Source organism: Sturnira hondurensis, unplaced genomic scaffold (assembly GCF_014824575.4).
Source record: "Sturnira hondurensis isolate 20B ecotype Veracruz unplaced genomic scaffold, ASM1482457v3 Scaffold0006013, whole genome shotgun sequence".
Classification (NCBI taxonomy): domain Eukaryota; kingdom Metazoa; phylum Chordata; class Mammalia; order Chiroptera; family Phyllostomidae; genus Sturnira; species Sturnira hondurensis.
This window is the reverse complement of record NW_028078644.1, coordinates 404692-425597: the sequence shown is the minus strand read 5'-3', so window position 1 is coordinate 425597 and position 20906 is coordinate 404692. Positions and strand designations below refer to the sequence as shown.

Sequence of the window (20906 nt, the reverse complement as noted above, 5' to 3'; positions counted from 1 at the left end):
CATCATTCCCCCACCTTAGTTCATGTCCATGGGTCATACATATAAGTTCTTTGGTTTCTTCATTTCCTATACTATTCCTAACTCCCCCTGTCTATTTTGTACCTACTAATTATGCTTCTTATTCCCTCTACCTTTCCCCCTGTTCTCCTCCCTTCCCCTCCCCACTGATAACCCTCCATGTGATCTCTATTTCTTTTCATCTATTCCTCTAGTTGTTTGCTTAGTTCATTTGTTTTTGTTTTTAGGATTTTTTTAGGTTCAATCGTTGGTAGTTGTAAGTTTGTTGTCATTTTGCTCTTTTGTGGTTTTGATCTTACTCTTTTTCTTAGATGAGCCTTTTTTAACATTTCATATAAGAAAGGTCTAGTTGATGATGGACTCCTTTAACTTGACCTTATCTGAGAAGCACTTTATCTGCCCTTCCATTCTAAATGAAAGCTTTGCTGGATAGAGCAATCTTGGATGTAGGTCCTTGCCTTTCATGACTTGGAATACTTCTTTCCAGCCCCTTCTTGCCTGCAAGGTCTCTTTTGAGAAGGCAGCTGACTGTCTGATGGGAACTCCTTTGTAGGTAACTCTCCTTTTCTCTTGCTGCTTTTAAGATTCTTCCCTGATCTTTAATCTTGGGTAATGTCCTTTGGTGTGTGCTTCCCTGGGTTCAACTTCTTTGGGACTCTCTGAGCTTCCTTGACTTCCTGGAAGTCTATTTCCTTTGCCAGATTAGGGAAGTTCTCTTTCATTATCTTTTCAAATAAGTTTTCAATTTCTTGTTCTTCCTCTTCTCCTTTTGGCACCCCTATGATTCAGAATGTTTAAAGATGTCCTGGAGGTTCCTAAGCCTCTCCTCATTTTTTTGAACTCTTGTTCCTTCATTCTGCTCTGGTTGAATGTTTATTTCTTCTTTCCGCTCCTAACCATTCATTGATTTGAGTCCCAGTTTCCTTCCCTTCACTGTTGGTTCCCTATGCATTTTTCCTTTATTTCACTTTCATAGCCTTCACTTTTTGCTCTATTTTGCAACCATATGCAACCATTTCTGGGAGCATCCTGATTACCGGTGTTTTGAACTCTGCATCTGATAAGTTGGCTATGTCTTCATCAGTTAGTTGTATTTTTTTCTGGAGCTTTGATCTTTTCTCTCATTTGGGCTATATTTTTTTATATCAGCACACCTGTTAGTAGTAAGGGGCGGAGCCTTAGGTATTCACCAGGGCGAGGCAACCCACATTTCTGCACTGTGGTGCTGTGTGCGGGGGAGGGGTCCAAGAGGGAACAGTGCTGCTTGCTCTGCTCTCTGCCAGCTTTCAGCCACTTCCTCCACTACCCACAATCAAATTGGGCCCTTCCAGTGCTGATTCCTGGATGGGTGGGTTTGTGTATGTCGGGCCCTGTAGATCTCTCCAATGAACTCTCTAATGAGGCTAGGAGTTTCTCCCGCTGCCTCAACCCCCACAGGTATTTTCAGTCAGAGGTTTTAAGACTCTCTTTTCCCTTCTGAAACCCTGGGTTGCGTGGTCTGTCTTGCTCCCTAGTTGTTCCTCTGCATTTATCTGCATGCGAATGTGGGGTCATCTGGGCTGCCCGCAGCTGCCTTGCTGCAAGTCCTCTCCACCCAGCTGCCCGTCTCCACCCCTCCTACCGGTCTGGGTGAATGTTTCTTCTTTAACTCCTTGGTTGTCAGGCTTCTATACAGTCCGATTTTCTGGCAGTTCAGGTTGTTTTTTGTTTTTAAATTTGTTACTATCCTTCTTTTGGTTGTGCGAGGAGGCAAAGTCGATCTACCCACACCCCCATCCTGGTCGCTGCTTCTCGTTTTTACTTTAGCCACCCCAGCTCCTTCCTGGGGGAGGCAGTTTGCCACACACAGAACAGAGAGGGTACTTGGCGGGAAGCAAGCAGAACGCGGAGCCTGGAGGACCTAGCAGTTTTCTGTGTAACTCACTCTGCTTGTCTGGCCGGAGAAGTAACTTGCTTTGGAGTCAGACGATGGATTCAGGTTACTTCACCTGAGCCAGCCCAAGTTACCATCTTTACAGAACTGCAGTAATGCCCACTTCTCAGGGCATCGTGAGGATTAAATGCAAGAGCACTGGTCAGAGGACCCGGCACAGGAGAGCAGCGGGAGAGTCAGCAGGGTCGGTTCCTGCCCTCGATGCGTTTCACATGCACGCCGGCCATTGCATACACCTCCTAAGAGGCTCCGGCTCCCCAAGCAGCTCAGTCGGCTTATTCACGAGGGAGAACAGCTTAGCCGCGGGGAAGCTGAGGCTTCCGCAGCTACAAAGTGCAGGGACTGGAATTCAAATCGGAGCTGTCTGCTCGTTCCACGACACCACTCTCCATCGTGTTATGCTGTGCATTTTTCACTTCCTGTCACTATGTCCATAGTGTTTCCCAGGATTTCAAAGATAGTATGTACCTAACACGGCTCCCCATCGCAGTGGAGGCTTAGAAATAGGAACAGCAAAGCCCAGAGGAAAGTAGGGCTAGAATCTGGGTCTCCTGACCACCCAGGACAAGAGTCAAGGTGGCCCAGAAATGCACGGGGTGGTAATGTAACAGGAAAACAGAAATCCTAAACTCAGGTAGGCAGAAGGTAAAGCAAATAATTACAGTGATTTTTATGTGTTAGTGCTGGATTTAACGCTGCTTCGTGGGAAGCAAGTAGAGCGATCTAAAGCATTATGAAGTTCCTGTTGTCTGAGAGGTGAAAGCTTATCTCTCCAGGGGAGAGAATGTGCCAGACAGCCCTTACGTGGTTGTTCCGAATATATCCAACCTAGAAATGTACGTGTGCTTGAGGTGAATGTGTTCACGACGGACCACAGATACTGATGAAGAGTAGGCCCTGGTGGTCCTTCCCACTAATGAGATGGCTTACAGAGCCGGCTCTCGGAGATCCCCGTAGCCCCGGGCTGCGCCCAAGGCCTTGCGAGGCCGCTTTTCTGCCATCTGTCAGTCTTCCCTGGCTGCCACCGACGTGGTAGGAAATGCTGAGACCCTGCTTCTGCACCTCTGCAGATGAAATCTCTACTCTGTTCTTCCTCCCAGACTGAATCCAGGGATCATATTGTGGCCTTCAACATGTTAAATTACCGATCTTGCAAAAACTTGTGGAAGTCCTGTGTCGAGCACCATACATTCTTTCAGGCAAAGAAGCTACTACCTCAGGAAAAGAATGCTCTGTCTCAGTACTGGACGCTGGGCTCTAGGAACCCCAAAAAGTGAGTACATCATAGTCTCTATGCTAGACTGAGATGTAAACATGTCCTGGTCACCCCTGGGTCATGGTGGTCCTCAGTCAGGGGGAGGGACGCCGTTGCCTGGAGGCCCCAGGCCCTGGAGCTAGAGCTGCTGGTGGGTGTCGGGACCGTGGCTGCAGGTCTCCCTGGGGGCAGCCGTGTCTCTTTCCGCACACACTCAGACGCTGCTCATATTCCCGTCGTTTGTTTCTGCCTTCTCAACCCTGCCGTTCTCCGAGCTCCCAGGCAGCCGAAGTTACAGCTGCTCTCACTCCCTGTCACAATCAGGAAGCACGTGGCCATGACTCAGGGTCACCGTGGTGCCTGGCACGCACTCGGGCTTCCCTGGCCTCTTGCCACTGAGACAGCCTCTCCCACAGACTGTTAATCCCCTGAGGTGCTTCATAATAATGAACAAATCAACAGCACTAAAGGTTTCCAGGGTCAACTGACTTTGGCATATGTTATATATAACAATCATGACATAACTGTAATAATTATAACTGATAATTATTTAGTGCCTACTTTGTACATGCACGCACTTAATTATATTTAATTCTTCAAATGACATTATCTACAAGAATAAGACTCAAAGCAGTTAATAAGTAGTACAGTAAAAGAAATTACACTATAAGTTTTTATCTTTTACTATAGATTAGGACTTATTCTCTAAACGAACTAACCATACAGTTTATATTTTTGTGTATTTATTTGTCCTAAAACTGTCTTCTAAGTATAAGATGTAGCAGACATTGTTCATCAGTGATTCTTACAATGTCTAGGTTGATTTTTGGTGTGAAAACATTGTTTTTGTGGGTTTTTGCATTGTTGATATGGCCATTACTACCTAACGTCCCTGCACGAGCGGGTGTCTGATGTGTGGGACTGAGTCAGACTGTCCCAGGGACCTTACCGTCCTGTTGATGACCATTAAGTAACTTTACAGAGTCAGTAAGTAGGGAGTTCCTGTTAGTGACAGTATTTTTGGTGGTGAATGCTCTCTCTTGGCTTCTTATAAACCAGGAACAAATATATTTTCAAAGGTTTTTGCTCCTGTAATACCTTCCAGTATTTCTGTCCATTCAGTCTTTCCATTGGTAAACAAGTCATGAACACAACTTTCTGGAATGTAGTATCTACTTCCGTTGGACCCAGTCCTTTGGGCCAGCTCAGAGCTGCCATAGCCAGCAACTGAGGCATGATTCTGGTGCCGAGCAGCCTGGGTTCAAATCCCGCCTGTGTCTCTTCAGTTTCAATTTACTTTGCTGCTTCGGTTTCCTCTTCTATAAAATACAGCCAGCATGGAATGGGGTGGGGGAGAGGGGATCTGGTTATCCACTGCGGCATAAAAAACTACCCTTATTTTGGTAACTTAAAGCACCAGCCATCCTATGATTTCTCAAGGGTTTGTGGGTCAGGAGATCGGGAAGGTCCTCGTCCTGAGTGATGTAGCCTGGGGTTTCTCCCTGACACGCAGCTGGTGGCTGCACTAGTCTGAGGGTCCAAGACGACTTCTCTCGCATCCCTGGTGTTGATGAAATGACTGGAGGGCTGGACTCGCCTGGCTCCCTCACCCCCTCTCTGTGGTCTCGGGGCCCCTTCACCCAGACTCCCCACAGGGCAGTTGTATTCCATACACAGAGGCTCAGGGCTCCAAGAGTCTAAGACAGAGTCTAAGGCAAGGCCCAGAACTGGCACAGCTACTCCTGGTCGTAGCAGTCGCCGGCCAGCTCGGGTTTGGGAGTCAAAGACCGTGTAACCATCTTTCATCTGCCACGGGGAGGGGCTCGGGGGCACAGGTCAGCAACGCTGGAGTTTCAGCTTCGGTGGACTGGAAAATCTCAGTCCTCCTTATCTCCATTTTATAGGTGAGGAAACTGAGGCTTACAGAGGTTCCATGACTTGGTCAGCCCCCAGAGAGACATCTGCACATTTGCACATTAGACCCCCCTGAAAAGGTCCGCATGAAGGAAACCTGTTCTGTGTTCTCTAAGCTCACAGGGCCATGGAACACTTCCCCTCCCCCCACAAAGAGGGCCTATTAATAACCTATGACATAGTCTTTGGGGAACATTAAGCCTTTGAATCGTCTAGCTTGCTTTCCTCCTCCTGATGCTGTGCTCCCAGTCGATGGCCATTTGGTTTCTGCTGGAGAGTCTCCCAGCAGGGCTGCTGGGAGCGATTCGATGAGGGTGACGACAGTATTTCTTATTGTAAATTGGTACGTTTTTGTTCTAGGGGGTGTTTTGCATTGTTTGTATCCTTTTGGTTGTTGTTGCGTGTTATTGTTGTTGGTGATTTTAGACTGCAGCAAATGTGTGGACTGTTTTAATAAGACATTGAAATACTGTTTAAAATTCAGAAATTCCAGAACTGAGTTTTCCCTAAACTGGCTGCAGACTTCATCTCCTGAAGTAACAATTTGTGTTCTGAGGGGGTCTAGTTAGCTAAGATTTAAATTCTTGGTGCAAATGAAATTCCAAAGTAACCTTCAGCGTGGCACAAAGGACAAGACCTGGTTCTCCTGTCTAAGTGAGCACGCCCCCAGGTCTTCTCTCAGAGAGTGACCCAGGTGGACGTGGCGGCCTGTGCCAAGAGGCTGACCGGAAGCGCCTGGAAAGACGGTCGGCGTGTGTACCCATGCCAGCGTGAGTCAAGTGAGAATTCCTGGGAGTGACTTGAACTGTTTTTCTATGTTATCCTGAAATTCTTTCTCACCTGGTAAGATCTGGAAGCAGCTTGGTTGCTTGCAGTAGCAAGGACAAGAAAATGTCTTCACCAGAAGCGAAGACGTGACGTACGGAAAAACCAGAACAGAAAAGAATTGCTTCTGACCCACACGCCTTTGCTCCTGCTCACCTCGGCTGGTGTCACGCAGGCCCGGGAGGGACTGTGTTGCGGACTGTTCCATTTGTGCTGTTGTCTCTTCCTTGTCGAATACGGCAGTGTAGAAAGTGAACCTGCGTCTGGTTTTTCAGGTCTGTAAGTAACCAGTATTGCAGAAAGGTGATTGGAGGGATGGTCTGGAACCCGGCCATGCGGAGATCCATGTCAGTGGAGCATTTAGAAACCAAGAGTCTGCCTTCTCGGTCCCCCCCCATTACTCCCAACTGGTATGTCCTTTTTATTTTAATCTGCACCCCCCACACTAAACTCTTTATCTTCTTCAAAACTCAGAAACTCAATACATTCCTAAACTAGAAATGGTCTACAATCAGAGTTTACATCAGCAGGTTTGGCTCTTGAACTGTTTTCCCTGAAATGCTCAAGTTGGGCCAGACGTTTTCCTTGGTGTGTAATGCTGGTGTGTTTGGGCTGCACAAACCCGAGGACCGCAGCCTCCTGCAGTGCCCCTCTTGGAATGGTAGTGCACGTGAGCCCGTGCGTGCCCTAACCAGTTCTGAAACAAGGAGCACATTTATTTTTGTTTAATCTCGTCTCTCCCATTAACATTGCTCAGAGTGAATTTGGGGGAAACTTGGTAAAGCTGCATGATGTGACTGATGTAAGGATGTGCGATCCTCAGCAACACACAGCAAATGCACTGGGGAGGGAGCCTGCCAACTTTTAAGATGACGGACTTGACCGGAAAGGAAGGAAGTGGCAGTTTGGCAAACAGGAAGGGCGCTGGGTTTGTAGCTGAAAAATCTGGACTCCGATTTTGGCTTTTCTGTTCATTAACAAGTTTCTTTACCTCTCGGGTCTCAGTCACTCCAGCTGTAAAAGGGTTATAAAAAAAAATCACCCCAAATGAAATAATGTACAAGTGCTTTGTAAGCTATAAACATAGGATGAGGTGAAATGACTATTGTTATTTTATTATAATGGTCCCCCAAAGGCATCAGGCGATTTTTGTGGATGCCTCCAAAACAGCCTGGCATCAGCAGCAGGAGGGGAAACCGATCTGGGAATATTGCCCCTGCTCCACGCTGGAATGCGAGTGTGGGTTCCTGTCCGTTTCATGAAAGACGGGCGCACCTGTGGACTCCCGAGCTGGGACTTGCTGGGACTAAGGGAAATTCTCACGGGCCTCTGGGTGAGGACCCTCCGCTGGGGCCACGTGCTCTGGCAGGGAGAACGATGGCATTTAGTGTTGGCATTTGTCTGACAGTCTCTTGGGCAGCAGTGCCAGGGACAGCAGAGGCCCAGGACAGCTTCCAGGACAGCGGGTTTGATGTTGCCACACCCTTGGCTGGGAGCTCTTACTGCTATTTATAGGTCCTCTCCTGAGGATTTACGAGCCTTTCTGCTCTACTTTGGGCACAGTGTTATTGATCATCCAGGCCCAGGAGTTTGTGGATAGTGGAGGCCCTGACAGTCCTCAGGAGAAGTGGCTAAGAAGGGGAGAGTGGAAAGACTGAGGAAAGGTAGAACTTAGCTCAGCAGGCTGGAATCGCCCACTGCAAGAGCCGATGCCCAGGTGCTGCCCCGGCCATCCTGAGGACATTGCCTCATCTGATGCATTCTCAGGAGCAGGGAGGTAGGTACAGCTAAGGCCCAGAGAGGTGGTGTGACTTGCTTAAGGCCACACAGTTACTGCTGATGTCGGAGGGAAAGGATGGTGCTGTTATGTCCTTCTAATATCACGTAAGGGATGGATTTTTACAGAGCAAACCTTTCTTCTTGGGTCAAGTGACATTCGCATGAAGGGAAATTGAAATAGGGTTTGAGTTTTGCCAAAACTGTACCTGGACTTCTGAACCCCTTGTTTATGCTGTTAAAATTAATCAGAAAAATTATCTGCTCAGGCCCCAGTATGGCCTGTTATTTATGCATTGAGAACTTGACTTCTCCTTGAAGAATGACTCACCCTAAATCAACGTTCATTGCCTTCCCAAAGGGCATAAACCAGACTCCTCTGCCTGTTTATATAAAACTGAGTTTACTGGCCTGGGGGCTGCACCACTGGGCTGAGAGTTTGGGGGCCCAGGGGGCCCTTGGTGGATTCTGGGGTAGCCATGGGTTAACTGGCTCTTAATTTCCAACAGCATCAGCCCAGGAGTCTGGTGAGAGCACAAAGTTAGATCACTGGTGTCTGATAGAAACTTTTAAGTGGAATTTGCTTCCGACGCTTCTCGCTCCACCTTTCCCCCACGCAGGCGAAGTCCCCGGCTCCGGCACGAAATCCGAAAGCCGCGGCACTCCTCCGCAGATAACCTCACCAACGAAATGACGTACATCACAGAAACCGAGGATGTGTTTTACACCTACAAGGGCTCGCTCTCCCCGAAGGACAGCGATTCCGAGGTTTCTCAGAACCAAAGCCCGCACCAAGAGTAAGTAATCGTGTTATTCTCTCTTTTTACCGGCTTGTTTGGGCTGGCGAGGCATTTGCTCTGGCCCCGGGGGCTGGGTGAGGGGAGCGCAGGGCTGGAGCCTGCAGCCAGCTCCCCAAGCTGCTTCTGCGGGGCTGAGGACAGGCGTCAGACTCTCCCTTCCCCCATGAGCAGGCAAGGTGGGTGCCTGGGGTTTAAGGCTGGACTTCCCGAGACCTCCTGCCCTCCCAGGACATGTCATCTGCTGGGACAGAACAGTCTGCTCTCCGTGAGCAAAGCCGAGTCTAAGTCACTCCGTATTCCAGAGGTGCAGGCGTATTACCCACACTGGATTTCTCTGGCTTGTCAAAGTCTTACCACTACAGGGTTCCGCATCACTAGAAATACACTGCCCCCAACCCCGTGGCTCAGTTGGTTGGGCATCGTCCCACAAAGTGAAAGGTCGCCGGTTCAATTCCCAGTCCGGGCACATGCTTGGGTTACAGGCAAGGTCCCCAGTGGGAGCTCATACGAGAGGCAGCCGATCAATATTTCTCTCTTACATCGATCTTTCTCTCCCTGTCTTCCCCCCTCGCTTCCTCTCTCCCTAAATAAGTAAGTATTAAAAAAAAGAAATATGCCTATTTCTAGCTCTCCACAGAAAGCCTTCTCAGAACCACAGTATGCCCTTAGGATTTCTGTTTTCATTTTGTCTTCAGTAAGTAGTTAGTATAAAGAAAAAAGATGCATAGAACATGTCTGATTTTTTGTTAGATTTTTGTCAAGGACGGTTTGTGTTAAATTGTTTTATGTCCCCACTGTCTCTTTTTATTTTTTTTAAATATTTATTTATTTTTAGAGGGGAAGGGAAGGAGAGGAAGAGAAACATCAATGTATGGTTGCTTCTCGTGCATCCCCTGCTGGGAAATGGTCCCTGCCGGGAACTGGCCTGCAACCCAGGCATATGCCCTGACTGGGAATCGAACCGCGATCGTCTGGTTCGCAGGCCCGTGCCCACTGTCTCTTTTTAAATTTACCAACTCCTCTCAGGGCCAGGAAAAAAGATCTCTTCTAAAATACTGGTCTGAGTTCTCTTATTATACAATAAGATGTATCTAACGCACCAGTTCTTTTTTTTTGACTTGATTACCAGGGAGCTCAGAGCTACATATTATGCTCAGTTGCATTGGCTTCCCTTAGCCCAGGTTTCTGAGAGAGTCCCTACCGTTCCTTGCCTTATTAATTTTAGGCTTAATTTGTTTTCATTTTAATGAATTCATAGTTCTGCCATCCATAGCTCTTCATTTCAGAGTAAGCTATGAAATCATCTTTTGAAGTGGCAAAGATACAGATTATCAATAAGTAAAATGACATTTTAAGCTGAAGCGGGATAGGATCAACTGTTAGGTAGTCAGCCGTAGTCATCAGTTCCCATTCTGTGACGTTCCATACTTGGCCCAAAATATAAACATAACGCCTCCCCCAAGCAGCATAGGTTAGTAAGGAGGCACTTTAGTTAATCTGTAACTTTTTACCATTGTAGCTACTGGCTTAAAGCAGCAAATGCAGCCTGGTTGTAGCCTAGGCCTCAGGGGTGAAGTGCAAACCTCGTTGCCTGCTTACGTGCGGTCGCTGCCTCTCTGCTGTCCCAGACCACAGCAAACATGGTTTCCAGCTTATCTGAGTTCTTAACACGTCTAGTGAGATAATCCCTCTTGTCCTGATTTCCTTGTGACCTGACCGTGGATGTTGCTTCTGTCGAAATGATCACTGTCTCTTGCTTTAACTGCAGCCCTGGTGGGGACATGGTGGGAGGGTGTGTGTTCCTTTGGGTGACACTGGCTTCGCAAATCCGACCACGTGAGGCTGGAGTGCAGGGATGCATGACTCGAACCAGGTGGAGTCCCCCGTGGGTGGGGTTCCGCTGCTATGCTGAGAGGAGGAAGAGGGTGTAGGGAACTGACCGGGGGGCTCTGGGAAGCCCGGCTCTGCTGTGGCTGCCATCACGCCCCGGGAACAGAACGTGCAGCGTCTAGACTGCCAGCAGCTCGGCGGGGGCCACTGGCCACGTACGGCTGTGTGAGCTGAAGTTCATTAAGATGAAATTTCAGATGCACTTCCGCAAGCCCTGCTCACCCCTCTGCATTGCACCTCAGTTCTTTCCGAAACTCCCCTGTGAGCCCTTGTACGATGTCATCCTGGGGCACTTCTGATTTTACAGCTCCATGTTAAAAGTAGCAACTAACAGTGATTCAAAAGCAGCCTTCCTTGGCGGAGCCTTGCCAGCACGCCGACGATAGACGTCTCACAAGTCGTGGTGGTGGCTGTGCCCTGCACGCGGGGTGAACAGTTGAAACTCTGCAGCGCCTCCGACCTCAGTCAGGTGGGGGGACCCCTTCTTGCTGATGGAAAGCCTCCCTCTTCTGGGCCGGCAGAGGCAGCTGGCCTCCCTGAGCGCTGGGGTGTGGGGGCTCGCCATTGCCCAACGCGAGCAGGAAAGGTTGATCTGTACTTGGTGAAAAGAAAACTGTGTGGTTAGTTCAGTGAGTATTTGCAAAATGTTTAAGAAACGTTTGACATGTTTTATATAGCAGATTTGTGTTAAGAGGCAAAAAGGATTCTGTCAGAGAAATCCGATGAATAATAGCACAGGCAGAGACGAGAGTTCCTTTTAGAAGGAAGACTCAAATGCAGTGTTCTGTACCCATTTAAGCCAGAAGAGGAAAGAGAAAGGGAGAAAATGAGCGGTGAGACATTAGCTCTTAACCTCAAGTGGCAAGGCTCGGGTCTGTGAACAGTACCTGGGCAGATGGGTCACCCACCAGTCTGTCTGCTGTGTACAGCCAGGTTTGGGGTTGTGGGTGCGAATCCTTGGCAGCTTGTTTTGCACCCAAGTGGGCTGTGCTCGTTACTCGGAAGCTTCCCTCGGCCGTTCTGTCTTCCTTTCCTTGTTTCAGAGCAAAGGCTAAAATCTGCAGAGAAGGAAGATTCCTTCATGACAGAACACCCAGACCAACCAGCCCCACCACACCCAGAGGAGTGGAGGGGCAGTGCCCTAAAGGAAAGACGAGTTGGCAGAGCAGACCTGGAGGAAAACAAGTGTGCGGGCAGACTAGGGCTGTGTGGAGGAGAATTCTGTTGTTTCTTTATCACAGTTGTCTGGGCAAGTCACCAGAGGAGACACTGCTGCCTCAGAGGGAGTCGGGCTTCGTGTTGACATGGTGCCTTGGCCCTTTGCTTGTCTCCTTCTGCAGAGCTGCCTTGTGCCACGGGCCACGGGCAGCTGGCACTTTGTATTCCAGAACGTCTGTGCACACAGTGAGAATGCCCTTACTGCCACTGCCCTTGGAAATGGTTATGATGATAGCTTTACATGTGCATTTTACCACTATTAACAATGGTTTTTTAATTTGCTTTTATAATGGCAGGCAGAATTTTTTTTTTAGCAATTTGTGTGCATTGAAGGAGACTTTGGGAATCTCCCTTTTTAGCCCCTCTTTGGCCCCTCAGCCTTGTAGGAATCCCCTAGGCCCCATCACCAGGCGTCTCTGCCAGTAACAGGCAGCTCTGCCGCAGCGTGGCAGCCTGTTCTGCTGCTGGACGGCTCGGCTGTCCAGACTGTGCAGGAAGCCACCTCCGTGGCCGTGACTGAGTGTGAGCGTTGCCGTCCCCAGATCCCTGCCTCCAGCCCCTGGGGCACCCCAGAGGGTGTCTGTCTCCAGTTCTGCCTGATGCCTCTTCTGTTCACCTCTCCTTCCACCACTCAACGGACAGAGGACAGAGAAACAGAGAGTTATGGGAAGCAGGACAGGGCCGTTGGGTAAAGTACACACCAGCCCCCAGGTGTGCACAGCAGGATACCCCCTGCTACCTCCACGCCAGGCGCCCGTGGTGTATAGTAGCCTCACGTGGTGTCTGTCTGCACACCGAGGAACCGAGCAGAAGACTCGGCTGAGTTTCGGTTACTTGTCGTCTGTGAGCAGGGCCGTGTGGTAGGTGCTGCTGCAGCCCGTGTGTTGCTGAGTTCTCATCACAGAATCCTAGCCCCACCCACTGTCCCTTGAGTTAAACAACTCCAGTTCCTTTGGCCACTCCCCACCCTGCCCCCTCTCAGTCACCATTCTCCGAGTGCAGGCTGCTTTTACTAGAGGTGGCACCCAGGTTTCATCGTAGTGACAGACAGGATCTCTAGGCCGTCCACAGAGACCAGCCAGCGACAGTGTTTCACTAAGTGTTCTGCACTCCCTCTCCCTGCACCATGCCTGCCCTTCACTTGGTTCGGGCCACTCGCATGTAGACAGATGTATGACGGAGATCCTAAACTCAGCGTGGCCCAGGCTCGGCCCCTCTGGGGCCGCACCGCAGGACTGCCCAGCTGCCACCTCTTGGAAACTTCGGCCATCCTTGACTCCTTTTCTTCCCCCTTGCTCACCATGTTGATTCTTCCCCCCCCCCCCCCCCCCCGGCACCTCTTGAACTGGACCCTCCCACATCCCCACTGCACTGTCCAGTTCATCCACCATCATCTCGGCAGGGCCTGTCGAAGTAGCCTCCACCTGTCCTGGCCTTGGTCTCTCCCCCTTCCAGACAGCCCTTGTCAAGGAAAGCAGGCTTATCTTTCCAAAATCTACGCCCAGGCATGTCACTTCCCTACTTCAGTGCCTTTCCTGTGCTTTTCCAAGGCATCATGCCTCTGCATGTATTGCTGCTTTGGCTTGTTAAATTTTATTATACTTATATTTTATATTTTTATATTGGTGTTTTGCCTAAAGTACCTTCTTCCCTCTTTACTGCCTGTTGAAACTCCTACTGAGTCTCTCCACCTCCTCTGTGAGGCCTTTCCTGGCCCCCTCCAAACCCCTGACATGGGAGCATCACCATGACAGCGTGGCCTCATTATCGTTTTATATCTTCTCTCAAACTAGGCACGAGCTCTTTGAGGGCGAGTCCTATTCACCGCTCTTTCCACCGCTTAGCAGATACTCAGTGACTAATCGGGAAGTTCTCATCCCAGAATTCAAGCACAAATCGACTGCAATTTAACCAGTGCTCTCTTGCCATTGAGGTGTCTTAATATCCGAGGGGGGCAGTGAGGGGCAGCGAGAGGACAGATGCATAACCCGTGATTCCGTTAGTGAGGACATAGAGCTCAGAAAGCAACAGGTCTTGAACCACTTACTCCTGCAGCCTCTTCTGCGCCTTCTCGAGTTAAGTTTTGGTCTTGAGCCCTTGGCGTTTATCGCAGAGATGAGAGTGTCACACGAAAGAATGTCCCCGTATCATAAGAACCCATACTTAAGACACTTTCCTTTTTGTTGCTCAATGAACCTTACACGAGGATCCATGTGAGACATTTCTCCAGGAGTTTTATTCAGAAGAAACTTAGCATTCTGAGAGAGCCCTGCCTCGGAGTCCCCCACAGCTGCAGTTTCGGCCACGGCTCAGGAATACCAGCCTCCCCAGGGAGCTGTTGGGGACTGGGGACTCCCCGGCCCACCGCAGGCCTGCATTTAGTGAGACCCCCATCCTGTTCCCAGGCACCCCGATCTTACCCGTGCCAAGAGCTGTCGAACAACCGTCTCTTTTCGCCCGAGCGTCCAGGTCACCCAGTGAATGCCGGGCTCTTTGAGGGGAACTCCACGAACCCCAGGGGCCTCGGAAAGGCGTCTTTTCTCCTTCACTCAGCATCTTCACTGAGCGCTGGCTGTGTGCCTGGCCGAGCATTAAGTGCGCTGGGAGAGGAATGGAGAGAGGACTGGGGTCTCTCCCTCCTCCAGGAGGTCAGAGTCTCCAGAGAGGAAGGTGACAGGAGACGGCACCCTGTTCTGTCACGTGGCCCCATCAGAGCCGTGGAGCCCCCACCGTGGGAGCACAGCTGCGCTGCTGTCGGCGGGTTTGAAGGGCAGAGGTCCTTGTAGCTGTCCCCGCAGGGGGGATGGAAGCATCACCCAGGACTTTTTCTCATGGGCAGTCTTGCCATTTTTAGTCTCTTTAACGTTGTTTTCCTTCAGAGAAAAGAATTCTGTCATGGCTTTCGTTTCTGAACCCTTCACGTTTACAGTTCTGAAGCACGTTTCCAGGGGTGTGTTACCTGCCTGTCAGCCTGTCTCTGCACCTTTATTCCCAGGGAGCTGGGGGAGTGAGTGGGTCACTTCCACCCTGGCTGCTCTGGATCCCGGACGGGTCCTAGACGGCCGTGACAGTCCCCCTTCTGTGTGTCCCCCCCTCTGCCTCAGGGACAGACCTCTTGCACCTGCCCCCCCTCCCCAATCACTGTCTTTCTTCCCTCCCCTACTCCTTACCCCAGGAACCCTGGTCTACCCCCCAGTGCCCCTCTCCCTTCACCCCTCCCTCCTCAGCCACTGGGTTCCCCCTCAGTAGCACCTCGTCCCGCCGCGAGGAGAGAGGAAGCCCACTTGGTCTGGCAGCTTCGCTCCTGGCATCGTGCTGTGTCCAGCTGCCACCTTCTCACTGCATCTCGTCATCTGGTGTCCTCCTCACCATCTGTCTGTCCGTTCTCCACTCCGAGTGGAACATTCCTACAGCCTACAGGGAACATCTGTGCACAGTTGATCAGCCAAAAAATACTGTCCTGTGTTTAATAAGTTGCTGTCAACAAGTAACTCCCCGACCCTGCTTAGAAAATAGTACTGGGCACATAATGACTTTGGATATACTCTTATTAGTTCTGTGGGCTGTTTTAGATAGATCGTTGTGTTCTATACTGAAAAGAAAAATACTTTAAAACCTTGGATTATGTAATTCACACATTAAAAATTTAGGAAAATAATGAATATAAAATGCATTAGAATTTTACTGAAATTTGTTCTCTTCTGCTTCGTCACCTTGCTCTTCTGTTCTTTTGTTTGCATGCTTTTCACCCTTTCCATCACTGTCACCCTCCAGAGTCTTCCAAACTTTTGAACGTGTGTATGCTGTTGGTACTTGCAACTTCTTCGTGTTAAATGTTAGGTCCACCCTGGGACTGGACACAGCATTTTCTGAACCCTCTTTGCCTTGATTCTGCCACTAGGTGGTGCTCTTGTAAACATTATAACAAGAAAGTTGCACTACTTGGGGGAATTTTTTTTTAATTTGAATTAAAGTCTCATTTATTTTTAGTCTGAAAACTTACCACTAGCATACAGCTTCAATTCCAAAATATGCTGTCTTTGAAATGCCTTCCATCCACAACACCCTTCCCTCAACTTGAAAACCGTAAGACCAAACTCTTCTGCATATGTCCATATTCCTACACTGGTCTGTAACTGAATCTTTATATTCAAGCGAATGAGAATTATTGTGACTCATGCTGTGTGAATATGATGCAGACTTTACATTTAAAGTAAGCTAATTTGAACTTTCTAGGAAACAGAGAAGCCCTAACTTAATGAAAAATTCATGAATAAGGGCTTGAAATAAAGATTCAGTAAGAGGCGGGGGCAGCTGCCTTTTGTCTCTTTCTCAGAATGTCTTCATCTTACCTCTCCCATCACTTTACCCGGCACGTAGAACACAAGGAAAGCCCCACATTCTGCGAGGCACCTTTTGCCAGGCCCGGGGCTCTGACGGTGGTCCAGTGCAGGGAGGGGTGTGATGCAGAGAAGTCGAGCGTCCGGCACTGTGATGGCTGAGATGGTTCCTCCCTGTGAGGTCTGAGACTGTGTGGTGGGGGCTCGGGAGGATGTGGGGGGCGTCTTAGGAGCAGACTCGGTGTGGCCTGGAAAGGAAAGAGGTGCTTGGGGGCTCATGTCCATCAGGCTTCTGTCTGTCAAGTGAGAGGAAAGCTGTGACCTTGGGCCACTCAGTGTCTCTTGATGACAGTTTCTTCATCTGTGGAGGGGGGGTGGACCAGATGACCATAGAGGCCCATTTAGTTCTGATGGCCTGCAGTTCTCTCAGACAGTGCCGTCCAACAAAACTTACTGCGATGGTGGGAACATTTTATGACCGTCCCACACAGGTGCCACTAGCCACATGTGACTATTGCTCATTTCTGAAATGGATAGGTACAATTCAAGAACTTTCTCATCTTTAAATTTAAGTAAATTGACTGATGGCCACCACGTTGGACAGTGCAGCTCTAAGATACAGAAGGACCTGTATTAGAGAAAAATAAAACATGCATTCTCAGCACAAGCAATAAATGGATGTCACAGGCAAATAAAGCAAACTAGGATTGATATAAATTGCCCTGGATATGCAGCATCAGTCCCATTTCCTCTGGGTAGCAAAGAGTTCTGTGAAGCATTCTGTTGGCAGGATTGAGACGGGAGGGAAGCGTTTGCAGAAGGGGTGGATTCATGCCCCTGAGTGAGCTTCAGTGGCCAGGCCTCCAGAGTGGCCGGCACGTCTCCCCGCCGCCCTTCTCGTGTGGCTGGGAAGGGAGCTGAGTTCTCAGCAGCTCCTGGGTCCGCCCGACCTTCTGCCCCTTATCCCCAAAACGAATGGTGGTGATATTTATACCAGAAGGGGACAGGGCAGCCTGTGGCCTCAGGTGTGCCAGAGCCCTGAGGTGCCCAGGGTTTGTGACCACCATGGGATGTGAGGCCTCAACAGTCAGCAACATTTGCTCCGATAAAATATTAATCCAGTTATTAAAACATCTCCTCCCCCCCGGCGATGAAGGAGTATATCGGAGAACAACCCAGCACAAAGCTGCCTGACCCGGACGTCATCCAGTTCTGTGTCTCCGTCTTCAAACGCTCCAGGCTCCTGCTCGCCGGATGGCGTGGATCAGCAGTTCTTAGAGGACTTCCACAGGGTGACCAAGGGGGGCTCCATCGAGGACTCCAGCCAGTACTACTGTGACAAGGTGCGTGAGCGCAGGTCCTGGCTGGGTGCCGAGGTAGCCAGGTGACCCACCGGCTTCCGGCGCAGAGGCACCTTGTTTAAATAGTGATGACCAACCAAAATCGTATTCTTATCAACCACTGGAGAGGGAAGTTACATAATTGACCACTGTCCCACATTTTCCAGAATGATAACGGTGATGGCTACTTGGTCTTGATCCGTATCACGCCAGATGAAGATGGAAAATTTGGATTTAATCTAAAGGTATGTTGCGTGGATTTGTAAGAAGTTTGGTGCTCTGAGGCCCACTGGAAGCATGCCACGTCCCCGAGGCTACGTGGGAACCGGGCCCATCCCCCGGAGCTGGGAGTGTTTTGATGTGGCTGTACCAGCTGCCTCATCGCAAGTGCCTGCTGTGTGCTTGGTGTTGCTAGGCACTCATTTATATCACCCTCCTGAGCTCTGAGCGGTGAGAGTAGCATTTCTAACCCATCTGATAGATGCATAGAGGGATGGGGGCCCACAGTTGGCAAGCAGATCCACCCCTGGCAGAGGAGCTGTGAGCAGAGCCCCTGAGCGTTGCTAAGCCAGCGAGAGAGAACAGCAGCGCAAGCTGCGGGGCCATTACCCTCCTTTGTCCGCCCCTAGGCAGGGCCTGCAAACTATGGCCTAGGGGCCAACCCACCTATTTTTACAAATAAAGTTTTATTGGAACGTGGCCACACCCATTCATTTACGAAGGGTTTATGACCCCCTGGGCACTAAGGTGGCAGAGTTGAGCGTTTGCAACAGAGCCCTCTGTCCCCCGAAGCCTAGCATACGTACCCTCTGGTCCTTTCCCAGAGAGTTTACGGGCCCCAACCCCAGCTCTCCGTGAGGGCAGGCAGTCTCTGCTGCCCTTCCTGCAGCTGCTGCCATGCACTCCCTTCCTGTAGCCCAGGAGCCCAGCTGATGACCTGCTCTCCAAGGTCAAAGCCCTCGCCGCAGGTGGCCTTGTCTGTGGCTTCTGTCTCGAGACTCCTCTGTCCAGCATCACTTAGGGGCTGTGCCTTTGGAGTCCTTGTGCTGGAGTGGTTTACATTTTTTTAAAGGAGCTTGCTTCCACCAAGTGCAGCTGAAGTTCACAGAACGGGGGGATGGCAGTAGGAGCGTGGAGTGGTCTTCCGGTTTGCCCACTAGACCCAGGCTCGGGGGCCTTGTTCTTCTGAAAGGTGCCGTCCCTGGGGCCGGAACAAGATGAAGTGAAGTCGCACCCCTCCCCTGTGCCAGAAAGAGCTGCGTGTCTTATTGCTGTGAACTACTCACGTGGTTTTTTTCCCCTTAATTTCACATGTTTACAGGGAGGAGTAGATCAAAAGATGCCTCTCGTGGTATCGAGGATAAACCCAGAGTCACCTGTAAGTAACCATGTTTGCTTTCCGCTAAATCTAACAGATTTCTATTTCCGTGTCCGGTTTCTCACCAGCCAGTAGCACAGTGTGTGTAAATGCATGCCTGTGGATGGAAGTTAAAAAAGGACAGAGTCCCTGTTTTCCAGAACCTTCTGCTCAGTGTGGTCCCCGTGGCTGCCGCTCTAGGGTCACATGGGAGCTCATTAGAAATGCAGAGCCTCAGGCCCCACCCCAGACTGCCTGAACCAGAATCTGCATTTTTAACAGGTTCCCTGGGTGATGGGTGTGCACATGAAAATTTAGAAGTGCTGCTCAAGAGACGGGAACTGAGGCACAGTTTGCTGTTCTGCTCACTCTGAGTGGACGCAGGGACCCTGTGTCCCCTCCCACTGCCCCGCACTCAGCCCTCTGTCTAGGCCATTTCAGCAGGTCCTGTGCTTTTTTGGAGCGGTGAGCACCAAAGGGTCACCATGCCTCCTAAAAAGGTACCAGTGGGGGGCCTTTGCTCATAAGTGGCCATTAAGCTGGCAGCTGACTTTTTCGTACTAATTGTGGCGCCTTCCAAATAAGGAGGCTTTCATTTTACCCCGTTCCGTGTGTTGCTTCTCTCCCTAGTGGTTCTTGCCTTTGGTGTTATGCTTACAAAATCCTTCTCCGTTGCAAGGTGGATAAATTTCTCTCAGCTGGGGAGTACCGTTATCTTTTTCTTTTTTTTTAAAGATTTTATTCTTTTTTAGAGAGAGCCGAAGGGAGGGAGAAAGACAGGGAGAAAAGCATCACTGTGTGGTTGCCTCTTGCAAGCCCCCCACTGGGGACCTGGCCTGCAACCCAGGCCTGTGCCCTGACTGGGAATCAAACCGACAACCCTTTGCTTCACAGGCCAGCACTCAGTCCACTGAGCCACGGCAGCCAGGGCTCGAGCACCATTTTCTAACAGCCCATCTAGAGAACAAGAGATCAGCAGCTTCCTAGTCATTACGTGACATTCACAAGTGAAGGCTGCCTGCTGTAGAGAAATGGCTTCCGTGATTTTGTCAGCCTTGTTCCAAAATGTTTCATGACTTACAGTGTGAGCAGCACTTGGTTAGAATCCTGCAACCAGCTGCCATGGCATCAGAGCAGAGGATGGAAAAATAACGACGATAATTCCTGAGGGAGAGAAGGCAAACCCGGCCGCAGCTCAGGTGTCAGGGCCCAGAGAGCATCCGCGGCCTCCCCGGAGGGCTGAGCCCTGGTAACGGGAGAAACCCGCTCTTCCCTCCCCGCAGGCGGACACCTGCATTCCTAAGCTGAACGAAGGGGATCAAATCGTGTTAATCAACGGCCGGGACATCTCCGAACACACCCATGACCAAGTGGTGATGTTCATCAAAGCCAGCCGGGAGTCCCACACCAGGGAGCTGGCCCTGGTGATCCGGAGGAAAGGTAAGGCCACTGTGGGGGCGGAGGGTTGCTGCTCTGGCCCGGCGTGGCCAACATTCGAGAAAACCGAGAACTTTCACACAGCAATCTTCATGTCTGACCTCCCTCCTGAAAAATGTGAGGTTCTGTCCACAGAGGGCCGGGCCCCTCCCGGCCAATCCTCTGGAGGTAGGCAGCGCCAACACCGCCCTTGTGTACAGGGCATGACCCCCCCAGTTCCTCCCAGACCCCACTCGGCCCACAGCAAGCACTGACATCTCTTAGCTCCCTGGCCCCGCAGGCATTTGCATTTCCAACCCTTTCTGGAAGGATCAGGTTATGTTTTATTCCTGTGGGTTGGGCTTTGTCGGAGAGGCAATAAGCAGAAGGGGACAGGGGCCTGGCTGCCTCCCAGTGGTTCTCACTCCACCTCCTACCCGTTGAGGGACCTTGAGTGAGTCTCTTGCCCGGTGTGTGTTTTGACTTCCTCCAATGTACAGTGAGGATAACCACAGTCCGCCCTGTAATGGTGCGCACACTGGAAGGCGGACCTCGAGTACTGCCTGATGCATGGTAGCTGTTTGCAGGAGGCTCCTGTTGAACACCCGCACTGTTCTTGTTGTTACTATAAAACAATAAGCCAAGTCCCTGAATGCTTCTGCCCAGCTTTACAACACTGAAGAAAAATGCTAGCAGGGTGTGACTCAAAGCCCTGGGCTTACATTTCTATTATGACCTTCACAGGTGAACGCACAGCAGCCCCCTCACCACACGAACACACTCACACTCACACTTACACGCTCACACACTCCTGCCTCCCTCTG

At 50.3% G+C, this 20906-nt stretch overlaps 1 protein-coding gene across 11 annotated transcripts in view; it reads left to right on the top strand.

The window, feature by feature from the left end:
- Nucleotides 1-20906, top strand: part of PTPN3 (protein tyrosine phosphatase non-receptor type 3) — a 103857-nt gene that overhangs the window by 55778 nt on the left and 27173 nt on the right. For 7 of the 11 annotated variants that reach the window (XM_037047564.1, XM_037047565.1, XM_037047567.1 and 4 more), the window contains 7 exons: nucleotides 3052-3224; nucleotides 6221-6355; nucleotides 8342-8518; nucleotides 17126-17312; nucleotides 17477-17554; nucleotides 18631-18687; nucleotides 19950-20106. In XM_037047564.1, the coding sequence (XP_036903459.1) occupies nucleotides 3052-3224; nucleotides 6221-6355; nucleotides 8342-8518; nucleotides 17126-17312; nucleotides 17477-17554; nucleotides 18631-18687; nucleotides 19950-20106 (964 nt within the window). The remainder of the gene's footprint in view (nucleotides 1-3051; nucleotides 3225-6220; nucleotides 6356-8341; nucleotides 8519-17125; nucleotides 17313-17476; nucleotides 17555-18630; nucleotides 18688-19949; nucleotides 20107-20906) is intronic. The other 4 variants (XM_037047570.1, XM_037047569.1, XM_037047568.1 and 1 more) reach the window with 3 other exon arrangements.